The 23,578-nt window shown below is 36.7% G+C and overlaps 1 protein-coding gene across 1 annotated transcript in view; it reads left to right on the top strand.

Moving 5' to 3' along the window:
- Positions 1–23,578, top strand: part of SNTB2 (syntrophin, beta 2 (dystrophin-associated protein A1, 59kDa, basic component 2)) — a 94,326-nt gene that overhangs the window by 36,540 nt on the left and 34,208 nt on the right. Inside the window, exon 3 of the mRNA XM_004690211.2 lies at positions 14,346–14,559. Coding sequence (XP_004690268.2) covers positions 14,346–14,559 — 214 coding nt within the window. The remainder of the gene's footprint in view (positions 1–14,345; positions 14,560–23,578) is intronic.

The raw sequence follows: 23,578 nt of genomic DNA, 5'->3' as shown, positions 1-23,578 counted from the left end.
GGTCTGCCACGCCATGTGGTCTCCTCCGGGGCAGGCGGGAATCGAACTCATGCGGAAGCGTCTTTAGATTCTCAGTGCTGTGCTTTAACCCGCTGGGCCACCAGGGAGGGCCAGGAGAGACTTTAAAGGAAGACTAAGTGGAGCTAGTTTATTCAGTGATTCTGGATTTCTAACTTGGTCAGCTGGTGATGCTGTTAACAACATTGAATAACTTAGAAATAGGACTAAATATAGTTTGGGAAAGATAAGTTGGATTTGGGACATGATACAAATCAAGAATGCTTTGACTGCCAATAAAATAAAACCTAACCATGAAAGACTTAAGCCACAAAGATTTTTTGTTTTAATCTTATAGCACATGGTATTCTCAGTTTCTTGTCCAGTGCTAATCAGGCATGACCTTGCTTAAAAGATTTTTTTTTAAATCTCAAGTCATAAGAGGTTTGAGGTTGGTTGTATATGCTAGGACTAATGCAGCATTCCATAGTAACATACTTGTTCTATTATTTGTAGTAAATTCATTTATCTCATGGTTACAGCTGCAGACAGCATATCTAAAGCTGCTTTGAGGCACACATTAAGATAAGACAAAGAAGAAAAGGGAGATAGCTGATTTAAATCTGTTCTTATCAAGAAAAGCTTTCCCAGAGCCTCCCTGGTTGCACAGAGTTTAAAGTCTCAGTGCTATTAAGCTATTGCCAGCCACGGTAACAAGCGTTGGTTCTCTGGCCAGGGAGCTAATCCACATGGCACAGCAGACCTCATCTGTCTTGCCTGTGACTCCTCTCAGCAGTGTATTTCAGTAGCTCCACTTGTTCTGCTGCCTACTCTGTAATTGGTGAATCTTGTGACACATACATGCACCTTTGCCCTACACTCTAGTTCTTACATGCATAAATAAATAAAATCAATCTTTTTTTAAAAAAAGAAAAGCTTTCCAGATGACCCCAACAGATTTTTAGCATATGTGTAGCTTTTTTGCCAAGAACTAAGTCATATAGTCACTGGTAACTGCAAGGGACTTGGGGGGAAATGAATATTGTGTTTTCCCAGTCTATAGTGAAGACAGGTGAGGAAAGGAGGATTGGGAATGGGTGTTGAGTTAACCAGTCATGTGTCTACTGTTGAGTTAGATATCAAATCAGAACCAAGAATTTTGCATTACTTAGAACTATTGGCATATTATGACCCTTGGAACTATAATTGGTTAACATGAAAGGTTAGATGACCTAAGGAAAATTATTTTGGGACCATCATGCAGAAGCAAGGAATAGTGAGGCTATTTTTTTTTAAATTTATTTTATATGCACACAAGAACAGGGGTACAGGCCAGAGGTGTGGGTAAGAGGATTCACCAGAGACAGAGTGGGGAACAGAACAGGCAGACTGACAGAAATGCACTGCTGAGGGGAGCAGCAGGCAAGATAGAAGAGGTCTGCAGTGCTATTGTGGGTCAGCTCCCTGGCTGGAAATTGAACTTGTTCTGCCATGGTTGCGGACAGCTTCATAATGCTGTGCTTTAACTCAGTATATACCACCAGGGAGGGCCCCTGCGAGGCCATTTTTATCACTGACTTGTAGTCTAATAAACCTCTAAAATTATAAGGTGATTCTCAAAATGAAGAACAGGTAGTATTGCAGGATGTGATAATTTATATTAAACTTGGATTCTTAAGAACATATAATGGCAATATAATACTCATTACCACACAGTTGATTATACTTGCTGGAGATTAATTTATTAAGCCATATAGTGAGAAAATAATAGAACAAGAAGAAAAAGTAAAGTCAGATTGCTGAGACAGTATATATTGCCAGTTAGATTTAAAAAGGTCTCATCTTGCAAATTTTTTCAGTTATTTAATAACCAGTCCCCAACAGTCATAGAAATTAGGTTTTGTATTTCTAAACTGAAATGCCCATAATTTTTGAAATTTTTATGGTTTTATGCAGGTATTTAGAAATTATATAATTCAGAAACAAGAAAATGTGTGTTTCACCTAAAAACTGAGATATTTTAAAGTCAAATTTACATTTGGTAGCATTTACTCCTTTTAGGTTGACAGGCTTTGATTTAAAAAAAATGAATATTGTCCTTTGTATTTTTTTTTAAAGAAGATTTTTAAAAAATGTTATTTATTTATGCATACTGAAGTGGGATATAGGCCAGAAGTGCAGGGGCGGTGAGAGCATTTACCAGTGACAGAGTGGGGAGCAGAGTTGGCAGATAGATGAAATATTCTATTGAGGGAAGCAGCAGGCAGTTCGGGAGAGGTCTGCCGCCACTAGCTTGCAGTGCTGTGTCCTAACCTATTGTGCCACCAGGGAGGGCCAATAGGCTTTGTTGTTTTTGACAGGTGTATACAATCATGAAACTGTCATCATCATCAAAATATGTAATATTTTCTGAACTATCAGTCCCTTTCTCTCAGCCCATAGTCCCTAATAATCACTGTTTTGTGGTACCTTTTCCAGACTCCTAGACGTGGAATCACAAAATATGTAGCCTTTTGTTTCTGGTAAGAAAGATTTAAAGAACATTTACAAATACCGTATACTGTTTTTCATCTTGTAGGCATTTTATATGTTTCTTAAAAGTTAATATACTGGTATAAAACATTCAAAGATACACTTTTCATTAGCACATATTTACAGTTCACACAGCACTTTGCATTGCACTTAGTACATGTGTCTCACTTCCTTCTTAAATGCTGAATTCCTGAAGCCTGGAAAAACCTCTTGACTTATCTATTTTTTAATAACTAATACATTGTTTCTATGACATAATAAGTGCTTGACAAATGATTTTTTTAGTAGTGGATATTGTGTTTATTCCAAAAACAAATCTGTGAAATTTTATTGCTACAAGCTTAATAAGTATTATTTCCCATTTCACTGATAGGAGTAATGGTCAAAGAGTCTGGAAGTTTTCCAGACTTCCAAATCTTGAACCTTAAATGTAAAATTTTTATTATATCAGTGTAGAGCAAGCTTTCCTGCTGATAGGCAATGTATCCAGGGCTTGGATTCTAATCATGGTTAATAGCTGTGATAATATATTTTTCTAGAAGACTGATGAAGCCTCTGGTTAAAAATAACACAAAGCTTAAGTCTTTGTTAACATAGCATTCTCAACACCTTTATTTGGTAATTTTACCTCTATCAAACCATTTTTTAAAGACTTCCAAACATCTTTCCTATATATATTTCAGAAAAATAAGCAAGTTTTAAATGATAGTTATGTTGTCAACTCTTACTAGCTTCTATTCTTTGTAATAGTTATTTCCTATTCTTTCTGCTTTTTATTGATGTATAATATTCTAAAAATTAGATGGAAATTATGTAATTTAAAATTTTTAATCATGTAGATTTTTTTAAAAAAGATTTATTTATGCATCCAGAGCTGGGGTACAGGCCAGAGATGCAGGGGTAGTGAGAGGATTCACAAAAGACATTGGGGAGCAGAACAAGAAGATCCACGAAGTACACCGCTGATGGGAGCAGCGGGCGGGTCAGGAGAGGTCTGCCACTCCCCGGGCAGGGATCTAACTCATGCTGAAGTGGCTTTAGCTTCTCAATGCTATGCTTTAACCTGCTGCGCCACCAGGGAGGGCCCTGGAAATCTTTTAATAAGATTAATAAGCTCTTTTTAATAAGAGCTGTTTCTTCTCCCTCATTTATTTGTTTAATCACTTATTTATGTCAGTATAAATTTGTGGATATTTACTTTATTCTGTAGGTTATGATTCCATAAAGCTATTATATATTTTAGTGTTCAAACCATTCCAACTTTTGTTTTCATCATTTTTTTTTTAAGATTTATTTATTTAGGCCCTCCCTGGTGGCATAGTGGGTTAAAGCATAGCACTAAGAAGCTAAAGCCACTTGAGCATGAGTTCAATCCCCGCCCCAGAGATGACCCACATGGCGTGGCAGACCCTTCCTGACCTGCCTGCTGCTCCCCTCAGCAGTGTACTTTATCAGTCGGCCTGTTCTGCTCCCCACTCTGTCTCTCGTGAAGCCTCTCACCACTCCTGCACCTCTGGCCTTTACCCCAGTTCTGTATGCATAAATAAATAAATCTTTTTTTTAAAAAAAGAACTTACAGACCTGGAGTATAGGCCAGAGGTGTGGTGGGTGAGAGGCTTCACCAAAGACAGAGTGGGGAGCAGAACAGGCAGATTAACAAAATACACTGCTGAGGGGAGCGGCAGGCAGGTCAGGAAGGGTCTGCCGCGCCATGTGGGTCAGTCAGCTCCCTGACTGGGATTGAACTTGTGCTGCAGTGGCTTCAGAGAGCTTCATAATGCCGTGCTTTAACCCACTACGCCACCAGGGAGAGCCCGTGTTTTCATCATTTTTTACTTAAAAAATTAATAAATTATCAATGAATACTGTTATTTGATGTGATGAACAATGCATTGTACTGTTAACATTCAGTAGCTGATTTCTGAATTTGAGTCATGGCTTATATAAAAATTAGGAGGTAAAGAGCATGAACACATCTTTGTCCTCCTCTTCCTGAACTCAGCTAATTCTGCCAATTTGGTCACAAAATCCCTAGTGACAACAAAAACTTGGCAGTTACTTATAGCAGTTCTTTTGTACAATTAAAAAAAAAATTACTAAGTGTTTAAAGTTATGGAAACTTGGATGGCTTTCTAGTTCTCGGGTGGAGCTGCCAATTGGATGTTCAGGATGGAATGCTTGCTGACCCCTTGAACACATCTATTGTGCTGGCTAATGTTGTGTTTCCGTCTATAGTTTATCACTTGGGGTGCTGATCTAAAACAAACCATCCGGTGTGTCCAGCAAGTCCAGGACAAATCCACTTAGCAACAAAAATATGGACAAGGATTTCCTTGCACTTAAACTGCTAGAATTATTTTTTTTTCTGTTAGAAAAACATTATTTTGTTAGTATTTTAATTAAGTGGGTTTTAGTTATTTCATTTGGCCTGCAATCGTTACATTCAAATTATTTGTAACATTTTTATGATTTTAGTATTCATTACTTTTTGCCTTTATAATATCTACTTTTTTCCCCAGCTAGTTAACTTGAGAATAAAGCCTATGTATCATGTATTCAAATGTTCCATATTTTGTACATAGGAGAGAGTTCTTTGTTATTGAAAGGGGGAAGACCTGGTTTTTCAGAATAAAGTTGTTAATCATTATGCATGGTAGGAATAGATAAAAGCCTATTCTCTGGGCTTATGAGGCAAGGATTTTCTTTATTTACATAGGAATGCTTTAATCTATTATTGTACCCTCACAAGAGGATTAAATTTTATGTCACAAGAGCAAACTACTTATCCTTACAGCATGTGTTTAAGTTGGTAATTATTCAGCAAAATTTTCTTCTAAAGGGCGTATCTTGTGTTTAGCTAAAGAGAACCTAAAAAAATTATACACATGGAATTTATATAATAATCTTCCTCAGTCTATGCAGAGAGTGAACCTATTCCACATATTTAAAAGCCATTATTGAGCAAAGACCTTTTATCCAAATATCAACCAAAATCCTTAATCTAGAAAAAATGAACCACTTTCTAACTTTTTAACCCATACCATAAATAACTGTCATGATTTGATAAAGACAGTCTAATTAGGACTATAAAAGTATGTCTGTATTTGTGACAGAAAGAATTTTTCGTAATTCATCTAACCAGTACTTACTGTGCATCTTCTATGCATAAATGACGTCTGCTGCGAGCCCTTCATCATTGTACCAGCAGTTTTGACAAGTGGATAAAATTCATTTGTGCTACAGCTCTGTGAGCACATTGTTACAGTGATGTCAAATGGAATGGATTACAGTTTGCTCTAAAAAGTTAGATACAAATATAATGTTAAGTCAGAGTCATAGAAAGACTCTTTACTAGAAAATTATGTGAATTTACCTCATAAATGTGCAAGAGAATGTATTCAGGGCCTGAAATAGCCTTGCATAAACTACAGTAAGATTCTGAATAATGAGAAGAACCATAGTAGATAAACACTAGAAAAGGGCCATATTGTAATTAGTGTTGCTTTTGTGGTATCTTGATTTTAATCCCTTCTATGTGTTTTATTTTAGTGGAGAAAAAAACAAAACAGAAAGTGAACTTAAAAGAAGTGTAATAATAGTGATATGAGAGTGGTAGAGGAATACAAATAAGTTAGACTATGTGCTGTGAAAATTGGTCCTTTTGTGAAAAGGGAGACAAAGAACAATTAGTTTGTTGACTTTCTGGAGCTTCCTTAACTGCTATCTTCCAATGTTCTTTACTGCTGTATAATAATCTCAGAATTTTGTTAACTCATTTAGGTTACAGCTTACTGTCTTTCAGGCTCTCTAAAACTGTATCCTTTAATTAGTTAATCTTAGTCCTCACAGTTCTAATGAAGTTCATTTTAAGGTTTAGCGTTAGAGTTTTATGGATTAGAAATTGAGATTGAAAAATGAAATCTTATGTCTAAAATGACAAAACTGATTAACAGAATTGATAGTCAAATCTGGTTTGTTTAATTTCAAATCTTAGACTATATGTTGTCCCTCCAAAATATATTAATTACACACACACCTACACACATACCTCAGTACCTGCTGCATTGAAGCACTTGCCCAAATACTTTTTATATCCTCTCTCATTTGACCCTACAACATCCCTTTCTTTGCGGGTAGTAGTTTATCTTTTGTAAATGAGGCAACTAAGACTCAGAGAGGTAAATTATATACTTAAAACCTCACCAAAGATAACTGGTATTATCATTTCTTGAACTACATTCATTTGGCTGTCAGGTTTGTTGCTCTGCATTTATACTTTAATGATTTAACAAACAATATCCAAACAGCACCAGTTGTAAGATTATACAAATACAGTGTAGATGTGAGATATAGATCTAGATAACTCCATGCTGGTATAGCTTTGTTCTCTCAGTGTTTATTGAATTTTCCCCATTGTTATATTGCTTCTGTTATTAAATCTATTTCTGGGATTATTTTCTAATTCATTGTTATTTATTATTTGCTAGAATGTGTTTAGTCTACATGCATATTGTAAAAAAAAATGCAGATATAGAAATATATTTTTAAAGATTTATTTATGCATATGAAAACTGGGGTACAGGCCAGAGGTGCAGGAGGTGAAAGGCTTCACTGAGACAGAGTAGGGAGCAGAACCGGCAGAACTATTGAAATTCACTGCTGAGGAGAGCAGCAGAGGAGACAGCTGCTCAGTGTGTGTCACCTCCCTGGCTGGGATCCAACTGGTGCTGCAGTTGCTTCAGACAGCTTCATAGTGCTGTGCCACCATGGAGGCCCCCAAACATAGAAATACTTAACTTCAAAAGTAGAAGCACCTTTAATTGTATCTGCAGAAAAAAATCGTTAGCAAATTAGCCTATTTTCTGGAGCACTTTATGAACAAACTATAATTTTTTAATGCAAAACTGATACCCTTAGTTTTATAGTAATGAGTCATTTTATCAAGTTTTAAAAGGTGTGGTGGGGTTCACTTTTCTCCTCTCCAGCTAGCCACTATTTTAACATTTCAATGGAAGATTAAAAGACAATGTAAATCATTCTTAACCAGTCTGTTTCTTTTTACACAAAGTGCCTTTCTTATTACCTCTACTTTAGCAACAGTGAAATCAAATTGAATTTTATATATTTTTCTAACCCTTTACATGACCAAGATTCTTCTACTGTTATCAACAATATTGTCTCATCTGCTTTGTAAGTAGTAGGTTAAGAAACAGATTGGAGTTTTGTTTCTATATAGAGGGAAAAGTACTAAGATAGAATTGACTTATAAATGAAGAGATATAGTGTGGAGAATAGTATTTAAATCTCATCATTAAGAATAAAAGAAAAATATGTAATTTGAAATATTTTTTTTTCAGCTAGTGTCTTCCGTTTTGGTATTAGTTATATAAAGTATCCAAACATATCCATACAGTATCCATACAGTCCCTGTAGGACTGTTCCACAGGGAAAGTTGCTGGTAGCTTCTTTCATACAGAAACATTTAAAAATGCAAGCCTAAATGCTTAAATTTTTTTAAGCAAAAGTGGAAAAGCTTATATATTCTTTTGCCGTTTGAGGAAACATTTCTAAGAAAAACATTTTTCAAGTTCCTTTAAAAACTAATCACTTTATAAATAACCCACAACTAGTTTTACCATAGTTAAAAATACTTCCAAGGAGAAAGTATACAATATATATCCAAAACCTCAAATTATTTCAATTTAGCTTTCTGTTCTCTTTGTGGATATAGAATGCATGAAAATAACCTTTGGGCCCTCCCTGATGGCACAATGCGTCAAAACGCAGCACTGCAAGCTAGCAGCAGCCACTTCTGTGTGAGTTTGAGCCTAGCCCCTGCAGGTGATCCATATGGTGCAGCAGGACTCTCTTGTCTCGCCTGCTGCACCTTTCAGCAGTGTACTTCATCAGTCTGTCTGTTCTGCCCCCCACTCTGTCTCTGGTGAATCCTTCCACCACCCCTGCACCTCTGGCTTGTACCCTAGTTCTGTCTGTATGCATAAATAAATAAATCTTTAAAAAAAAGAGAGAGAGAAAAGAACCTTTGTATAAAATTAATAGTTATCCATATTAGAATTTGATTGGGGCTTAATATTTTTTCCAATTTTCATAAATTTATGATAAAAGGCAATACTTTAAAATTTTTGAAATATTTAACAGGTAACCATAAGTAAGACATTCTGGGCGGAGGGAAGAAAGAGCACAAGGGACTAGGGTGATGGTTTATTGGTAAACGCATGGTGGGAACTTTAGGGGGAGTACTCATGTTGTAAAAGATAGAAATAATAAAATAAATTACATAAAATAGAATTCTGAATTTTAATTGTTGGCGCAAATTTCAGAGTTACCTTATTCCTGGTTTATTTGGATTTACTCCACTGTAGCTTACAGGTATGAAAGGAAACTTGCCTTTTCCTGTCATCACAATAGTAATTTGAAATCCTCAAAAAAAGAATATTTCTCCTACTTTTACTCACTTAAACAGGCCTTGGATTGAAATGGAGAAGAAAAGATGGATAATGAAGTGAACTGGAAATCCCAGAACCAACATAAATCACAGTGTATTAAACTGGAAAATGCTGAGTACACATCTTATATGCTCGGTTTCCTCATTGAGGACATTTTCCCCTGATGGCTCCTTATAGAAAGGAGCTAACTTCATAGAGTTAATAAATGATGAGGTAATGGCGAGAAATTAGTTATGCCTTTGGAAATATTTACACAAAGAACTCTAACTCAAATTTGTATTAGATCTGAAGTTCTGGTACTCCTCGAGGTTATAACATCACAAGTCACTCCTCCCATGTTTCAGATAAAGAAAATTGTAAAACAGACACAGATTTCCTACTTTTAAGGAGAAGAAAAAATAATGCCCTCCATTTGTTGAGACAGGAAATCAAGACTGGGTGGGTGGGTGTATATCTGTACCAATTTTCACCTATTAAAATAGCAAAGATTATTTTATAAAGGATTACTTTATGTTGGCAAGTGTATTAGGGATTTTCATACTTTATTTTCTTGTCAGTACTCTTCAGTTTAATTGTTCAAGAGAAAGGGACAGGACCAACAGAAGGCAAAATGGTGGTTGCAAGGAGCTTAGGGGGAGAAGAATAGGGAGTTTAATGGATACCTCTCTGCCTTTGGTTTGGGAAGATGGAAAATATGTGGGATATGGTGGTTATGTGAATATACTTAATGCCACTGAACTCGACTTATAAACGATGGTTAAAATGGTGTATTTTACCACAATTAGCAAAAATAAAAACAAGGCTACTGTGATGGTTTTACCATGTAGGCAGTAGGAACTGAAGAGACCAGATTAGAGAAAAATTTCAGAGCTGGCATGGCCTGGTTGGGTACCTACCATGTAGGTAGCCTTTAATAAAATATAAGATTACTGGGTCTTATTCTTGACTTACTATGCTACTGGTTTAGAGATTGGGTCTCTTGCAAGATGCTGATGCTAACAATTAAAACAGTGCACAGAGGGGCCCCTCCCTGGTGGCACAGCACTAAGAAGCTAAAGCCACTTCCACATGAGTTCGATTCCTGCCTGCCCCAGAGGAGATCCACATGGCGTGGCAGACCTCTCCTGACCCGCCCACTGCTCCCCTCAGCAGTGTACTTCGTTGGTCTGCCTGTTCTGCTCCCCACTCTGTCTCTGGTGAAGCCTCTCACCCTCTGCATCTCTGGCCTGTACCCCAGTTCTGTATGAATAAATAAATAAATCTTAAAAAAAAAAAACAGTGCACAGAGGTTGAGATTAAAGACATGGAGATTAGTGTACATTTGAAGGGTTGGGGGCAGAACCCAGGTAGAGGGAGTTGGGGCTAATCAGAGAAACTGGTTCTAGAAATCTGAGCTCTAGCATTGGAAGCCGATAGGGAATGGAGAATGAAGTTAAAGTACTAAAAGCCGAGCTTGGAGGAATAACTGCATTGTTAGGACAGGAGAAACAAGGCATTAGAAAATTAATAGTCAGAATAGAGGAGTAAAAACAGTTGATATGGTGCATTGTCAGATGTCGGAGTAGTCAAAAGAAATAATTGAGTGTCCATGACAGAAAATTGGATAAAGAAGACATAACAAAGTCATCATGATATCCAGTTATAATTGTACCCTCCCTACCCCTGGCAGCCACTGCTCTATTCATCATATACTTTTCCTTTTAATAATGTGATCCTGCCATTTTTAACTCAGCATGCTCTTGAGATTCATCCAACTTGCTGAGTATATCAATAGTCCATTCCTTTATATTGCTGAGTGGTAGTCTATTATATGACTGTGCCTCAATTTATCCATTTATCCACTGAAGGAAATCTGGGTTGTTTCCAGCTTGGGCACTTATGAAAGAGATGCTAAAAGCATTTGTGTACAGGCTTTTGTGAACTTAAGTTTTTGTTTCTCTGGAATATAAGTTCTTAGTAGCATTTATCTTTTTTAAAACATGTTTACTGGTACTATTCTAAGTTTCTAAAAACAGTTCCTGGCACATAATGGGAGCACTGTACATTAGTGAATGTCATGTTACTTTAAAATAGAATAGTGGAGCCAGAATCACTATGAACACGTTTGAAGATTCACATCACCAGATCCTAGATTGTGCAAGCTATTCAACCCTAAATGGCAGGAGTCTTGAACTGAAAGACATTTGCAAGTTTAGATTGTAAAAAAGTGACTTTTACCGAAGGTAAAGTAATTCCTCACTAATGTTTTTAGTGGCCATCTGTCAGACTCCTGATTTGGAGGAGAAGATTTAGATGAGGTTGAAGAGGAATCTCTTGGGAGAATAACAGATGCCAGCATAACTCATTTGTAAGCACAACGAAAAGCCAGCTAGTCCACCCTAACGATACCCCAAAAACAAACTTGCTTGCAAAAAAGCAGGACAGTTAATAGCACCATTCTCCCTACATTGCCTGACCCATTTGGTTACACTCAAACTCATAGTAAAGGATGTAAAAGGAATGAGATGTTGAAACAGTGATGTTTTTAAAGCAAGGTGATCGACTGACTGAAATAATTTGTATTTACAGTCATAGGTCATATCTGCACTATGAAGTATTTTTTGGGGTAGTCTTTCAAAAGCCATACAAATAGCATTCAATTTAAAATCAGATGTTGCCTAATGTCCCAAAACAGTATACAGCAGTATGCCTTGTTATCCCTGTGACTCAGCTCATCAGATCCTATAATTGAGAAAGGATCACTTGGACCATCCAGTGCATTACAATTTTTGAAAGTTCAACAAGATTTCAGTTTAAGGTCGTTGCATGTTTAAAATTTTAACTAAGTTTCCAAATAAGTTTTCTTCATGTACTAAGTTTTTTTCCAGGTGTGTACATTACATGCGTATGCTTTCATCACTCTGAAGGTTTTTTTTTTTTTTTTCGTCGCTCTGAAGAAAAGTGATGTTTTTAGGATAGGGCAAAGCTGCCTTCATTTTCAGCAAAAGTAATCACTGCATGGAAATAAGAAAATGAACTTTATCATGTAAATATCTAAACCACTACAAACATCATTTTTTAAATATTTTGAGGATGATCTTTAACTATTAGGGAGAATAAGATAGTTTTGTTGTTTTTTTAAAAAGATTTATTTGTGCATACAGAACTGGGGTACAGGCCAGAGGTCAGGGGCGGCGAGAGGCTTCACTAGAGACAGAGTGGGGAGCAGAACAGGCAGATCAACGAAGTACACTGCTGAGGGGAGCAGCGGGCAGGTCAGGTGAGGTCTGCCACACCATGTGGTCACCTCCGGGGCAAGCGGGAAAACGAACTCATGCAGAAGTGGCTTTAGCTTCTTAGTGTTGTGCTTTAACCCGCTGCGCCATCAGGGAGGGCCAGAATAAGATAGTTTAAATGTATCATGATCTGAATTGACATGATGGCCATGTGGAAGTGAGGTGTCACTTCCCTAGCTAGGTTAAGGCACGTGGCAACTGGGGACGTCTAAGTTTAGAACTAAAACAAGACATTGTTAATTTTCTGCCTTCCCCAAATCTTAAATTAGACATCTGTTCTCATGGCATTGTCAACTCAAGTGAAACTCACTGCTTTGAATAAGACCATGCAATAGGTTGTATGTGTGCGTCCATTTTGTTTCAATATGTGTGCAGTAGTTAGCTCATTGATAGCACTTTGTGATAGAATGAATGAATGGAGTAAGTCATAAAGGGTCCTCTTCTAATCACTGTAACATTCAAGAGTAGCATTTCCTCAAGTTGGTAGCCCAGTAGCTGATACACTGTAGCCTTAAATATTGAAAAAACTAGTTTTTGCCATTGACAGTAATTAGAAACAATAGAAAATTTTTGCCATAGTTCATGTGTTGTAATACTCTCTTGAAAGCTCAATGCTAAAGAATGTGTTGTAATGCCTGAGTCAGCCATTCTTGGGACATATTGGCTGGACCCTGTTCATTTTTCTAGTATGAAAAAATCTTGATGACCTGAGGCAGCTAGTTTTTACTGTCTCTACCTAGAAATACACAAATTACAGCTGTGCACGAAAAGCACACAGACGTATATACAAATGTGCAAACTATATCTAAATGCTTGTGTTAACATTATATTGTATAGAATACACTTAATTTTATCAGCTCTTGTACTTTGTCATGTTCTGCTCCCCACTTTGTCTCTGGTGAATCCTTTTACCGCCCCTGTACCCCAGTTCTGTTAGCATAAATAAGTCTTTTTTTAAAAAAGAATTTTTACTTGTTTAGTGTTATTCCCATTTTGTAGATGAAGTCCTCAGAATAGTAAGCTAAATTCACATAGCTCTTCAGATATTTGAAGGATTCTCATGTGCATAAGTTTGTTCTGTGTAGCTTCAGTGAATAGCAAAGCAATCAATGGAAATATCAAGTTCCTAAGTATTTAATTGTTCATTTGTTCCTTCACTAATTTATTCTAAACTAATGAACAGGTATTATTGTAGGTGTTGAATACCAAGACTGAATAACTAATAATTCCTGCCCTCAGAGAACTCACAACCAACAGAGAATTACTACAGGGAATTATAGCCCAGAGTGCTGAGATTGTTACAGAGGTGTAATAGAAATGCCCCAGAGAGAGTTGACAGAAAAAAGCTGCTGAGAGTGGTAACTTTTTGTTGTTCTTGTTAGCATTTAAAAAAATTATTATACTAGTTTATTTTTACATCACTTTGTGCCTTTTCCCATTTCAGTTGTAATCCCCGTGGACTTCGCATCACCAAATCACCCATATGCCATCACCATAGTTATGTGCACTCCCACCCCCCCATTTTTTTTTAAAGATTTATTTATTTATGCATACAGAACTGGGGTGCAGGCTGGAGGTGTAAGGGTGGTGAGAGGATTCACCGGAGACAGAGTGGGGAGTATAACAGGCCGACTGATGAAGTACACTGCTGAGGGGTGGGTCACCTCTGGGGCAGGGATCAAACTCATGCTGAAGTGGCTTTAGATTCTAGTGCTGTGCTTTAACCCACTGCGCCACCAGCGAGGGACCCCACCCTCCATTTTTGATCCCATTCCCCACTCCACCAAGGGGGGTGACTTTTAAGTAGAATTGACTAGGCAAACAAATGGAGAAAAGAACCCCGACCAAATGATACCTGCAAAGGTTTTTTGGAATTGTGAAACTGGTAATTACATTTCGACAGTGTTCCCTTAATGGACTCTCCAATCCTAAACTTCTTGGTACTTCTTTGGCTTAGAGTACTTTTTTTTTTTTAATCACTTCAACTAGTCATTGCATGTGTGTGTTTGTATTCTGTTGTCATTTTTCATAAGGAGCAAAAATACTAACCACCTTCTCTGATTTTTATTCATAGTCAAGTTCATCCGAGAAGTCACTCCATATATCAAGAAGCCATCATTAGTATCAGATCTGCCATGGGAAGGTGCAGCTCCCCAGTCACCAAGTTTTAGTGGCAGTGAAGACTCTGGTTCTCCAAAACACCAGAATAGCACCAAGGACAGGAAGGTTATCCCTCTCAAAATGTGTTTTGCTGCTAGAAACCTAAGCATGCCGGATCTGGAAAACAGGTGAGCTGTACCTAAGGAGAACAGTATACTTACATCTTTGCAAACTTAAGGACATGTTGCAGTACTACTTATGCATATTTTTATGCATTAAAGATTAAAGTGACTCTGTTGACCAGGTTCCACAAAGGAAAGCATCAGTCCAAGATTAGAGAATATTTTTGAAGTTCCATGTAGAACACACATATATGTACATGTATATGTGTAGAAAAAGTTTGGACAGACACACAAGAAATTCTTCAGGGGGTATTACTCCTGGGAAGTGCGGTGAGACTAGAGGATTAAGGAAAGAAAGGACTTCTACTCTTCAATTTATACTTATCTTTAATGTTTTCATTTTTTTCACTCTGAACATTACTTGGTAATTGGGGGGAATAACCAACTCTTGGCAAAAACATTTTTTAAAATGTCTCCTCATATGGACATTTCTTACATAGTAGATAATGTAGTGAAGAGTCAGAGATCTGCATTATAAATCTGGGGCATCGACTAGCAGTGTGACTGGCAAATTCACAAACTCACACTGCAGTGGCTTCCAGTCCCTTGATACTGCTAACTTTAACCCCTGAAGCACCAGGGAGGCCCTGAAAATTATATTCTGACATTATTGGGTCATTTTCCTTCTTTTGAAAGTTTAAGACATAAAAATAATAATAAGGAGCAAAAATACTAGCCACCTTCTTTCGTATAGATATGTCTATGAAAAATTTTGTGTGAAGCATATAAATGCAGGACAGCTCAATCTTTGAAGAAATGCTATATTATTCATAAAGTTAGAACTTATTTTATAAAATAAACATGTCTGCCTCTTAAAGCCAAATTAACTTTTTTCTTTAAATGGTGTACATTTATGTAGACCCTTTGGCCTGTTGAACAAGGGCTTAAAAAAATAATTAGGTAGTTAGGACCATAGGGAAGGAACTAGAGAAACAATGTGATAAAGAAGAAAAATAGCAGCCAAATTTGTCAGCTGGTTGTCAGACTGAGGAAAGTATTCAGGCTAAGTCTCTTGGTTATAAATAATTTCTGAGGATGTCAATAGTCTGTTCAGGATGCTATAACAAAATAAAAGGGACTGGGTCACTTATAAAACACAGAATGTTTTGTTTTTTTTTTTAATTGTTGTAGAGTCTAGGGCCCCCAAATCTCTTGGAGCTGTTTAATCCTAAAATTTATCTCAGCATTGTCAAAGGGAATGTCAGGTGCCTGGTGTTCTGCCATGGTTGAGTTTTAACAATAGGAACACTTATAGGTGTGGAGAAAAACTTCACATAAGAACAGCAAAAATAAGATTCATGATATCTGTCCCGAAATATTTATCAAATTGCAGCTTTATGTAGCCAACTATATTTCCCTTTGAAAATATTAATCTTCCACATAATCTTTTGTAAAACTCTGAGGAAGAAAAATTCTTTATAGGTATTTCCTAATCTGGAAAATACTTATGAATCTGGTTTTTAAACCCTAGGCAGGTATGTGGTTTCCCATCATCCTTTATTTTTTTCAAACATTTTACTATGAATATCTTCAAGCTACAACAAACTCAAAAGACTTTTATATTCACCACCCATCTTCCTGCAATCTTGGTTCTACCATTAATATTTTACTATACTTGCTTTCCCACAGATTGATTCATCTGTATATTTTTTGGATACATTTCAAAATGATTTGCAGACAATACACTTTCCCTCTAAATACTTAAGCAATGTATTTAAATAGCTAGAGTTCAGTGTTTCTGCGTAAGACTTGAATTACCTAGAAATATAAGTCCGAAATTTTAACAAACTCATAGTTATATATAACCCAAACCTATCAAAATACAGAACTATACCATCACCCTGGTAAGTTTTCTTCTGCCCTTTCCCAGTCAGTTCCCTCTTCAACTATGCCTGGTGTTCTACCATGGTTGAGTTTTAACTATTCTGAAACTGTTTATAAAGGTGATCCTATTATGTATACTTTTTTGGTCACAGAATTCCATTACTTAGCATAAGGCTTTTGAGATTCATTCTTCTTGTTGAATGTATCTTTGTTATTGCCAAGTAGAGTTGCATTATATGAGTATATCATAGTTTCTGTATCCATTTTCCTATTGAGGAATACTTGTGCTATTTCCAGTTTAAAGCTAATATTAACATGTTAGCTTTAGTACTGTGAATATTTTTCATGACTTTTTATGGCGTACATATTCAGTTCTCTTAGGTAAACTCAAAGGAGTGGAATTGTTGGATCAAAGGGTATATGTTTAAGTTTTTTAAAAGCTGCTATAATTTCTTCCTCAGTGGTTATACCATCTTCTATTCCTGCCAATAGTTTCTGAGGTGTTTTTTTTTTTTTTCACCATATCCTTGCCAATATTGGTGGTGTCAGTTTTTTTTAATATTAACTGTGAGAATGTAGTAGAATTTCTCTGTGGTGCATCCTTCATTTGTATGTAAAGGTTTTACTTTCTAAACCAAGAACTTACTTCACATGAGAGAAAAACATACTTTTTTTCTGTTTTACTACTTTCATTTGGTTTCACAATCTAGAGCTGAAAACAAGTGCTAATCATCAGAATGAATGAGGATTAAGAGGAAGATTGTAATCTTCCCCCACCTTTAGTTGTCAAAACCTCACTAGATGATTCTGACAGTTATAAGCTTTTTATTCTGGAAAATGAAAACTAAATAAATAATGATGAAGTCCAGGAAGAGAACATGAGCCCACTCCACAAACAGTATTTTGGGCAGTGTGGAGTTTGGCAAGGACAAAATGATCTTGAGCACTGCTCTTCAGAAATGTAAATCTCTTTCCTTTGGATTTAATTCCTATGTTTCAGTCATCTTCACACTTGACTATTCTCCATGTAAGTGGGAACTTGACTATAACGTATAAAATGATGTGACTATTAGTAAATTGAACACGTAAGTAATGTCAAACTTTACTAAACAAAAGAAATAAGTAGATTTACAGAATTTAATGCTTTTGTGTACCTAAACACTGATTTGATTGATCTGATCAAAATTAAATTGTATTTCTCAGGAAATCCTCAGTGATTTTAACTAGATGCCAAAACTCTTAATATTGTAGCTGTCTCTTCTCTGTTGTGAGCCCAAACCATTTCAGGCAGATTGCCTTCATATTTTTATTAGCAAAGCTTTCCTTTGAATTTTTCTTTTAAAATAGCAGTAGACTTTAGGAATACTCTCTCCTCCTTTTCAGTTCTCTAGGGACCATTTCTTCAAAGGCAAACTTTACAGCCTTAGAATCATCAATCCTATTTTGCAGTTCCTTTTCTGTTTCATGTAATTTAATTTTCTATTTCACAATCCCCCTGTTAAGAAACACTGCAAAACTTTTCTTTTCATGAACACTTGGTGATTCTGCCGAAGGAACTAATTTATTGCCTGTTTTCATCTTCTCCTAGCCCAGTGATCCCTATACCCCCTTCTGTGTAATCAGGCTTAGTTTTACTTTGTAACAGACTTATCTTCCATTCTGGCAGTTATTAATAACCAGAATCTTTGACATCAGGATTTTCAGGGTACAGACTGCCAAAAGAAATGTGCCTAAGAGACTGTTCCAGGAACAGTATGAGGTGCAAAGGCTTTCTGAGAAGTGAATATTTTGTACCTGGAGAACTGATACCTATCTTTAGTGCTAAGTAAGTCAATAGGAGGAATGAAGAAATTTTCACTTTATGGGTTCTGTTACTGAATTTTTTAGCATGTGTTTAAAAGATGTTAAGCTGGTTACAGTGCAAAGCAACCACGTGAAGTAAATTGACACTGTGGAAAATGGTCAGCCTAATATATAGATCTGAATTAAGAACATCCTGGCTTTTCTATCCAATTTAATGGGATAAGGGTGGATATGAATTTTCCACTGGGATGGGGTGGGTGGAGCAATCACTAGCCACTGTGTGTGGAGAATGGGTAGTAGTCTTTGGGTTTCTTTATTTTAGCTGAGTGCTTTACTCTCACTTCCAAGGGTAACTAGTGCTCTAACTCTTCAGCCTTTAAGATTCTGCAATATGGGTTAGCTGGGAATTGGTTTTTCCCTTTTTTCTTAGGTCTACTAAGTCATTTAACTCCTTTGTGTGCTTGCCAGTTTCCAAAATTTTGTAGTAGATACTCCTTTCCTGTTCTCCTTGGGTTTGTACAATTTTTTTTTAATCTCCTTTTGACTGGGGGAGAAAATAATAATAATAACGAACAACTATATACCAGAGATATTTTATGGGAGTGGGGTGGGGAGGGGAATGGGATCAAAAATGAGGGGTAAGGGAAGTGCACTGGACTATGGTGATGGGAAGCCCACAGGGATTACCACTGAGATGGAAAAAAGCACAAAATGATGTAAACATAAACTATTACATTATTTTTAAAAATCTCCTTTTAAGTTTCGTTATAACTACTTAGTTACAACACCAAAAGCACAATACATACAGTAAAAAAATGGATAAGTTGGTATTATTAAAATTAAAAATTTTAATTCTGCTTAATAAAAGACACTGTAGGGTTCTCCAGAGGAATAGAACCAATAGGATGGATGGATCAATGAATAGAGAAAGAGATTAAAGGAACTGGCTAAGGGGAGGCCAGGCTGCAAGTTGGAGAATTAGGAAAGCTGGTGGTATAATTCAGTCCCAATTTGAATGCAAGTGTTTGAGAACAGGAAAGATAAATGTTCCAACTCAGAGTGCAAATGCCCCCTTCCTCCTTTATTTCTGATTCATGCTCTCAGTGGATTGTATGACGCCCATCTGCATTCCTGAGGACAGGCTTCTTTAGGCAGTCTACTGATGCTAATCTCCTCTGGAAACACCCCCCAGACACCTTCAGGAATCATGTCTTACCAACTACCTGGGTATCCCAGACACATTAAATTGATCATCACACGCACTACAAAGGGAATGATAAACCCACAACTGGGAGAAAAATCTTTATAAAATGCATATCAGATAAAGGTAACCAAAATATACAAAGAATTCTTAAATCTTAACAATAAGAAACAGCCCAATTAAAAAATGGGCAACAGATCTGAACAGATGCCTCACCAAAAAAGATATACAGATGACAAATAAGCATGTGAAAGGTGCTCAACGTCCTAGGTCATTAAGGAATAACAAATTAAAATAATGAGATACCACTACAACCTGTCAGAGCAGCCAAAATTAGAAGCACTGACAACACCAGATGTTGGCAAGTATGTGGAGCAACAGGAACTCTTATTCATGCTGATGGGAATGAGTGCAAAATGGAATAGCCACTTTGAAAGATAGTTTATCAGTTTCTTACATAATTAAGCATAGGCTTGCCATATGACCCAGCAGTTGTGTCTCTTGATGTTTACCCAGAGGAATTGAAAACCTGTCCACACTAAAACTTACATACAGATTTTTACAGTAGCTATCTTTATAATTGCCAAAACTTGGAGGCAATCAAAAGTTCCTTTAGTAAATGGTAAATGGATAAGCAAACTGTGGTACTTCCAGACAATGAGATAATATTTCACACTCAAAAGAAATGAGCTATCAAGCCATGAGAAGACATTGGAGGAATCTTACATACATATTCCAGAGTGAATGAAGCCAGGCTGAAAATGCCACATACTGTTTGAATCTCTGGAGATATTTAAAAGCTCAGCCAGGAGTTTTGAGTAGAATGGAGGGAGAGAATGAGTAACGAAGGAATCAATAGGTGGAGCACAGGAAATTTTTAGACTAGTAAAATGATTCTGTAATGGCAGGTACATGTCATTATACATTTATCAAAACTCAGAATATACAACGTAAAGAGTGAATCATAATGTATGTGTGAACTTAAGTAAATAATGTATCAACATTGGCTCATCAATTGTGAGGCACACGCATACAAGATGTTAGTAACAGGGTGTTATGGAGGAAAACTTTGTCAGTTCTCTACTTTTTTAGTCAAATTTTTTATGTAAAGCTTATATGGCTAAAAAATGTCTAGTAATTTTTTTTCTATTAAAAAATCCTCTTAGGCCCTCTCTGGTGGTGCAGTGGGTTAAAGCACAGCACTGAGAAGCTAAAGCCACTTCCGCATGAGTTTGATTCCCGCCTGCCCCAGAGGTGACCATATGGCGTGGCAGACCTCTCCTGACCCGCCCACTGCTCCCCTCAGCAGTGTATTTCGTCAAGCTGCCTGTTTTGCTCCCCACTTTGTCTATGGTGAAGCCTCTTGCCACCCCTGAGCCTCTGGCCTGTATCCCAGTTCTGTATGCACAAATAAAAATCTTTAAAAAAAAAAAAAGTCCTCTTAAACCTGTTTTTACACAAGAAATTTTAGAAAAACTTTTTAAGAATTTAATATTAATTAGTATTAATAAAGGAAATATAAAATAACTTATTTTAGCTTGTATTCCTCTATTATTAGATATATTATCTAATGATCTAGCAATGTATTTTATTGATAATTACTGTCATTAAGTAAATTCTCTCTAAAATAAGGTACTTTAATGACTATTTGAGCAGTTTCTCTGAACAGTCATAATCTGTTCTCAAAAGGATTATAACAGATCACTCTACCCTGTGGTGCAGTATTTATTGTTATATAATGTAATATAATGTTTTAAATCTTCTCATAACAAATACAGAACTATTTTTCATCTAGAGAATAGAATTTTTTAGCTAATAGATGTTTAAGAGCCTTGAAAAGCAGGAACTGCATAATAAAAAACATTAGGGCCCTCCCTAGTGGCGCACTGCATTATGAGGCTCTCTGAAACTACTGCAGCATGAGTTCGATCCCTGGCCAGGGAGCTGAACCACAACATGGCTCGGCAGACCTCTCCTGACCAACCCACTGCTCCCCTCAGCAGTACTTCATCAGTCTGCCTGTTTTGCTTCCCACTCTGTCTCTGGTGAATCCTTTCATTACCCCTGCACCTTTGGCATGTACCCCAGTTCTGTAAGCATAAATAAATAAATAAATCTTTTTAAAAAAATTTAAAAAAGAACATGGGAAACTAGATAAAGATCAATAAGGATGTTGAGCTATTTATTTAAGATCTCTTCTACTTTTGGTGTGTTTTTATGGTGGAAGAGCTCCTCCAGTCTAGAAGTCTGTCCTATTGATGAACTCTGAGAAGTCAGATCCTTCTTGGTTCTAATTAAATCTCTCAGACTGTTTTTCTGTCTACTGTAATCCATCTCACATAAGATTGTTTTAAAATATACGTATTTAAAAATTCCTTTTAATTGTGCAAAATGCACATAACATAAAAATTACTATTTTACCCATTTTTATGATACAGCTGAATTGATTGAAACTATGTTTATATTTTCTATAACAAATCTCCACAGTTTTTTCATCTTGCAAAACTGAACTCTGTATCCATTAAAAACACTTCCGCATCTTCTGTTCCTCTCAATTGCTGACAGACATCATTTTACTTTCTGTTTCTGAGTGTACTATACTTCATAAGTAGGATCATACAATATTTGGCCTTTTTGAATGGCTTATTTCACATATTATAATATCCTTAAGGCTCATCCATGCTGCAGCATGTGTCAGAATTTCCTTCCATTTTAACATGGATAATATTCCATTGTATGAATTAGCTACATTTTGTTTATCTATTCATCTATCAATGGTTATTGACAGATTCCTTGAATTTTTTTTTTTAAGATTTATTTATTTATACTTAGAGAACCAGGATACAGGCCAGAGGTGTTGTAGGTGAGAGGATTCACCAGAGACAGAGTGGGAAGCAGAACAGGCAGATGTACTGAAATACACTGCTGCAGGGAGCAGTGGGTGAGACAGGAGAGGTCTGCCACGCTGCCACGCCGTGTAGGTCAGCTCCCTGGCCAGGGATCGAACTCGTGCTGCAGTGGCTTTGGAGAGCTTCATAAAGTGGTGCTTTATCCCGTTGTGCCACCAGAAGAACCCCGATTCCTTGAACTTTTATAACTTGTGAATAATGATGTTATGAACATGGGTATACAAATATCTTATAAAATTATTTTTTATTCATTGTTTTGATCTTACTGTTCTCCCTTTGAGAATTCTCAGTAATTCCATGTTGCTTACCAGTTAATATTTCCAGACTTCACTTGCTTTCAAAAGCCCCTAAATTTTGGCTGTAAGTTACTTTTCTTCTATATTTAGCTACGGATGGGAAATCAAATAAAAAAATTAATCAGAACTGTAACTAAAAAGAAAGTAGCTTTTGACTTACTACCAAAAGACTGTCCTGTACTTAATGCTTTCAAGTATTAATTGTGTGTTATTTTGACTATTCACAGATTTTTTGTTTTGGCTATTTTCTAGAACTTTTTGACTAATGCCCTAGATCCTTAAAACCCATATAAAACATAGCTAGGTCTCCAGTGGGAAGGCAGGTGAATAGGTAAACAGATAAGCATCAGGTAGATAGGTTTTTAAACTTACCACATGGGTATGTGTTTATTGGGATGTGAAGGCCCTCATAGCAGCCCTGCTTTGCTACTTCCATCTTGGGAGTCCCTTATTTAGGCAAGAAATTCTTGGAAGTCATCACTGTCCTTTATGAAAGGACTCTTTGTTACCTGTAGTTGTGTATTTATTAATTGTTCATCTTCTGCCTTCCCTATTATGGACCCAGTGAGGGTGGAGACTTTTTTTTTTCTGTTACTCTCACTACTGCATCCATACAGTATCTAGCATATGGTTGGTGCTCAATAATTAGTTATTTAAGAAAGGATAGACTGACCAGAGTTCAAGTGAATTCTGCCATACTAAATATGGCAATTATAAGTTAAAATAATTGGGGCCCTCCCTGGTGGTACAGCGGGTTAAAGCACAGCACTAAGAACTTAAGCCATGTCCGCATGAGTTCTATCCCCACCTGCTCCGGAGGAGATCCACATGGCGAGGCAGACCGCTCCTGACCCGCCCACTGCTCCCCACAGCAGTGTACTTTGATTATCTGCCTGTTCTGCTCCCCACTCACTCTGTCTCTGGTGAATCCTCTCACCCTCCACATCTCTGGCCTGTACCCCAGTTCTGTATGAATAAATAAATCTTAAAAA

Source organism: Condylura cristata, unplaced genomic scaffold, assembly GCF_000260355.1.
Source record: "Condylura cristata isolate star-nosed mole 26May11 unplaced genomic scaffold, ConCri1.0 scaffold00028, whole genome shotgun sequence".
Taxonomy (NCBI): domain Eukaryota; kingdom Metazoa; phylum Chordata; class Mammalia; order Eulipotyphla; family Talpidae; genus Condylura; species Condylura cristata.
This window is presented reverse-complemented; position numbering and strand designations above follow the sequence as displayed.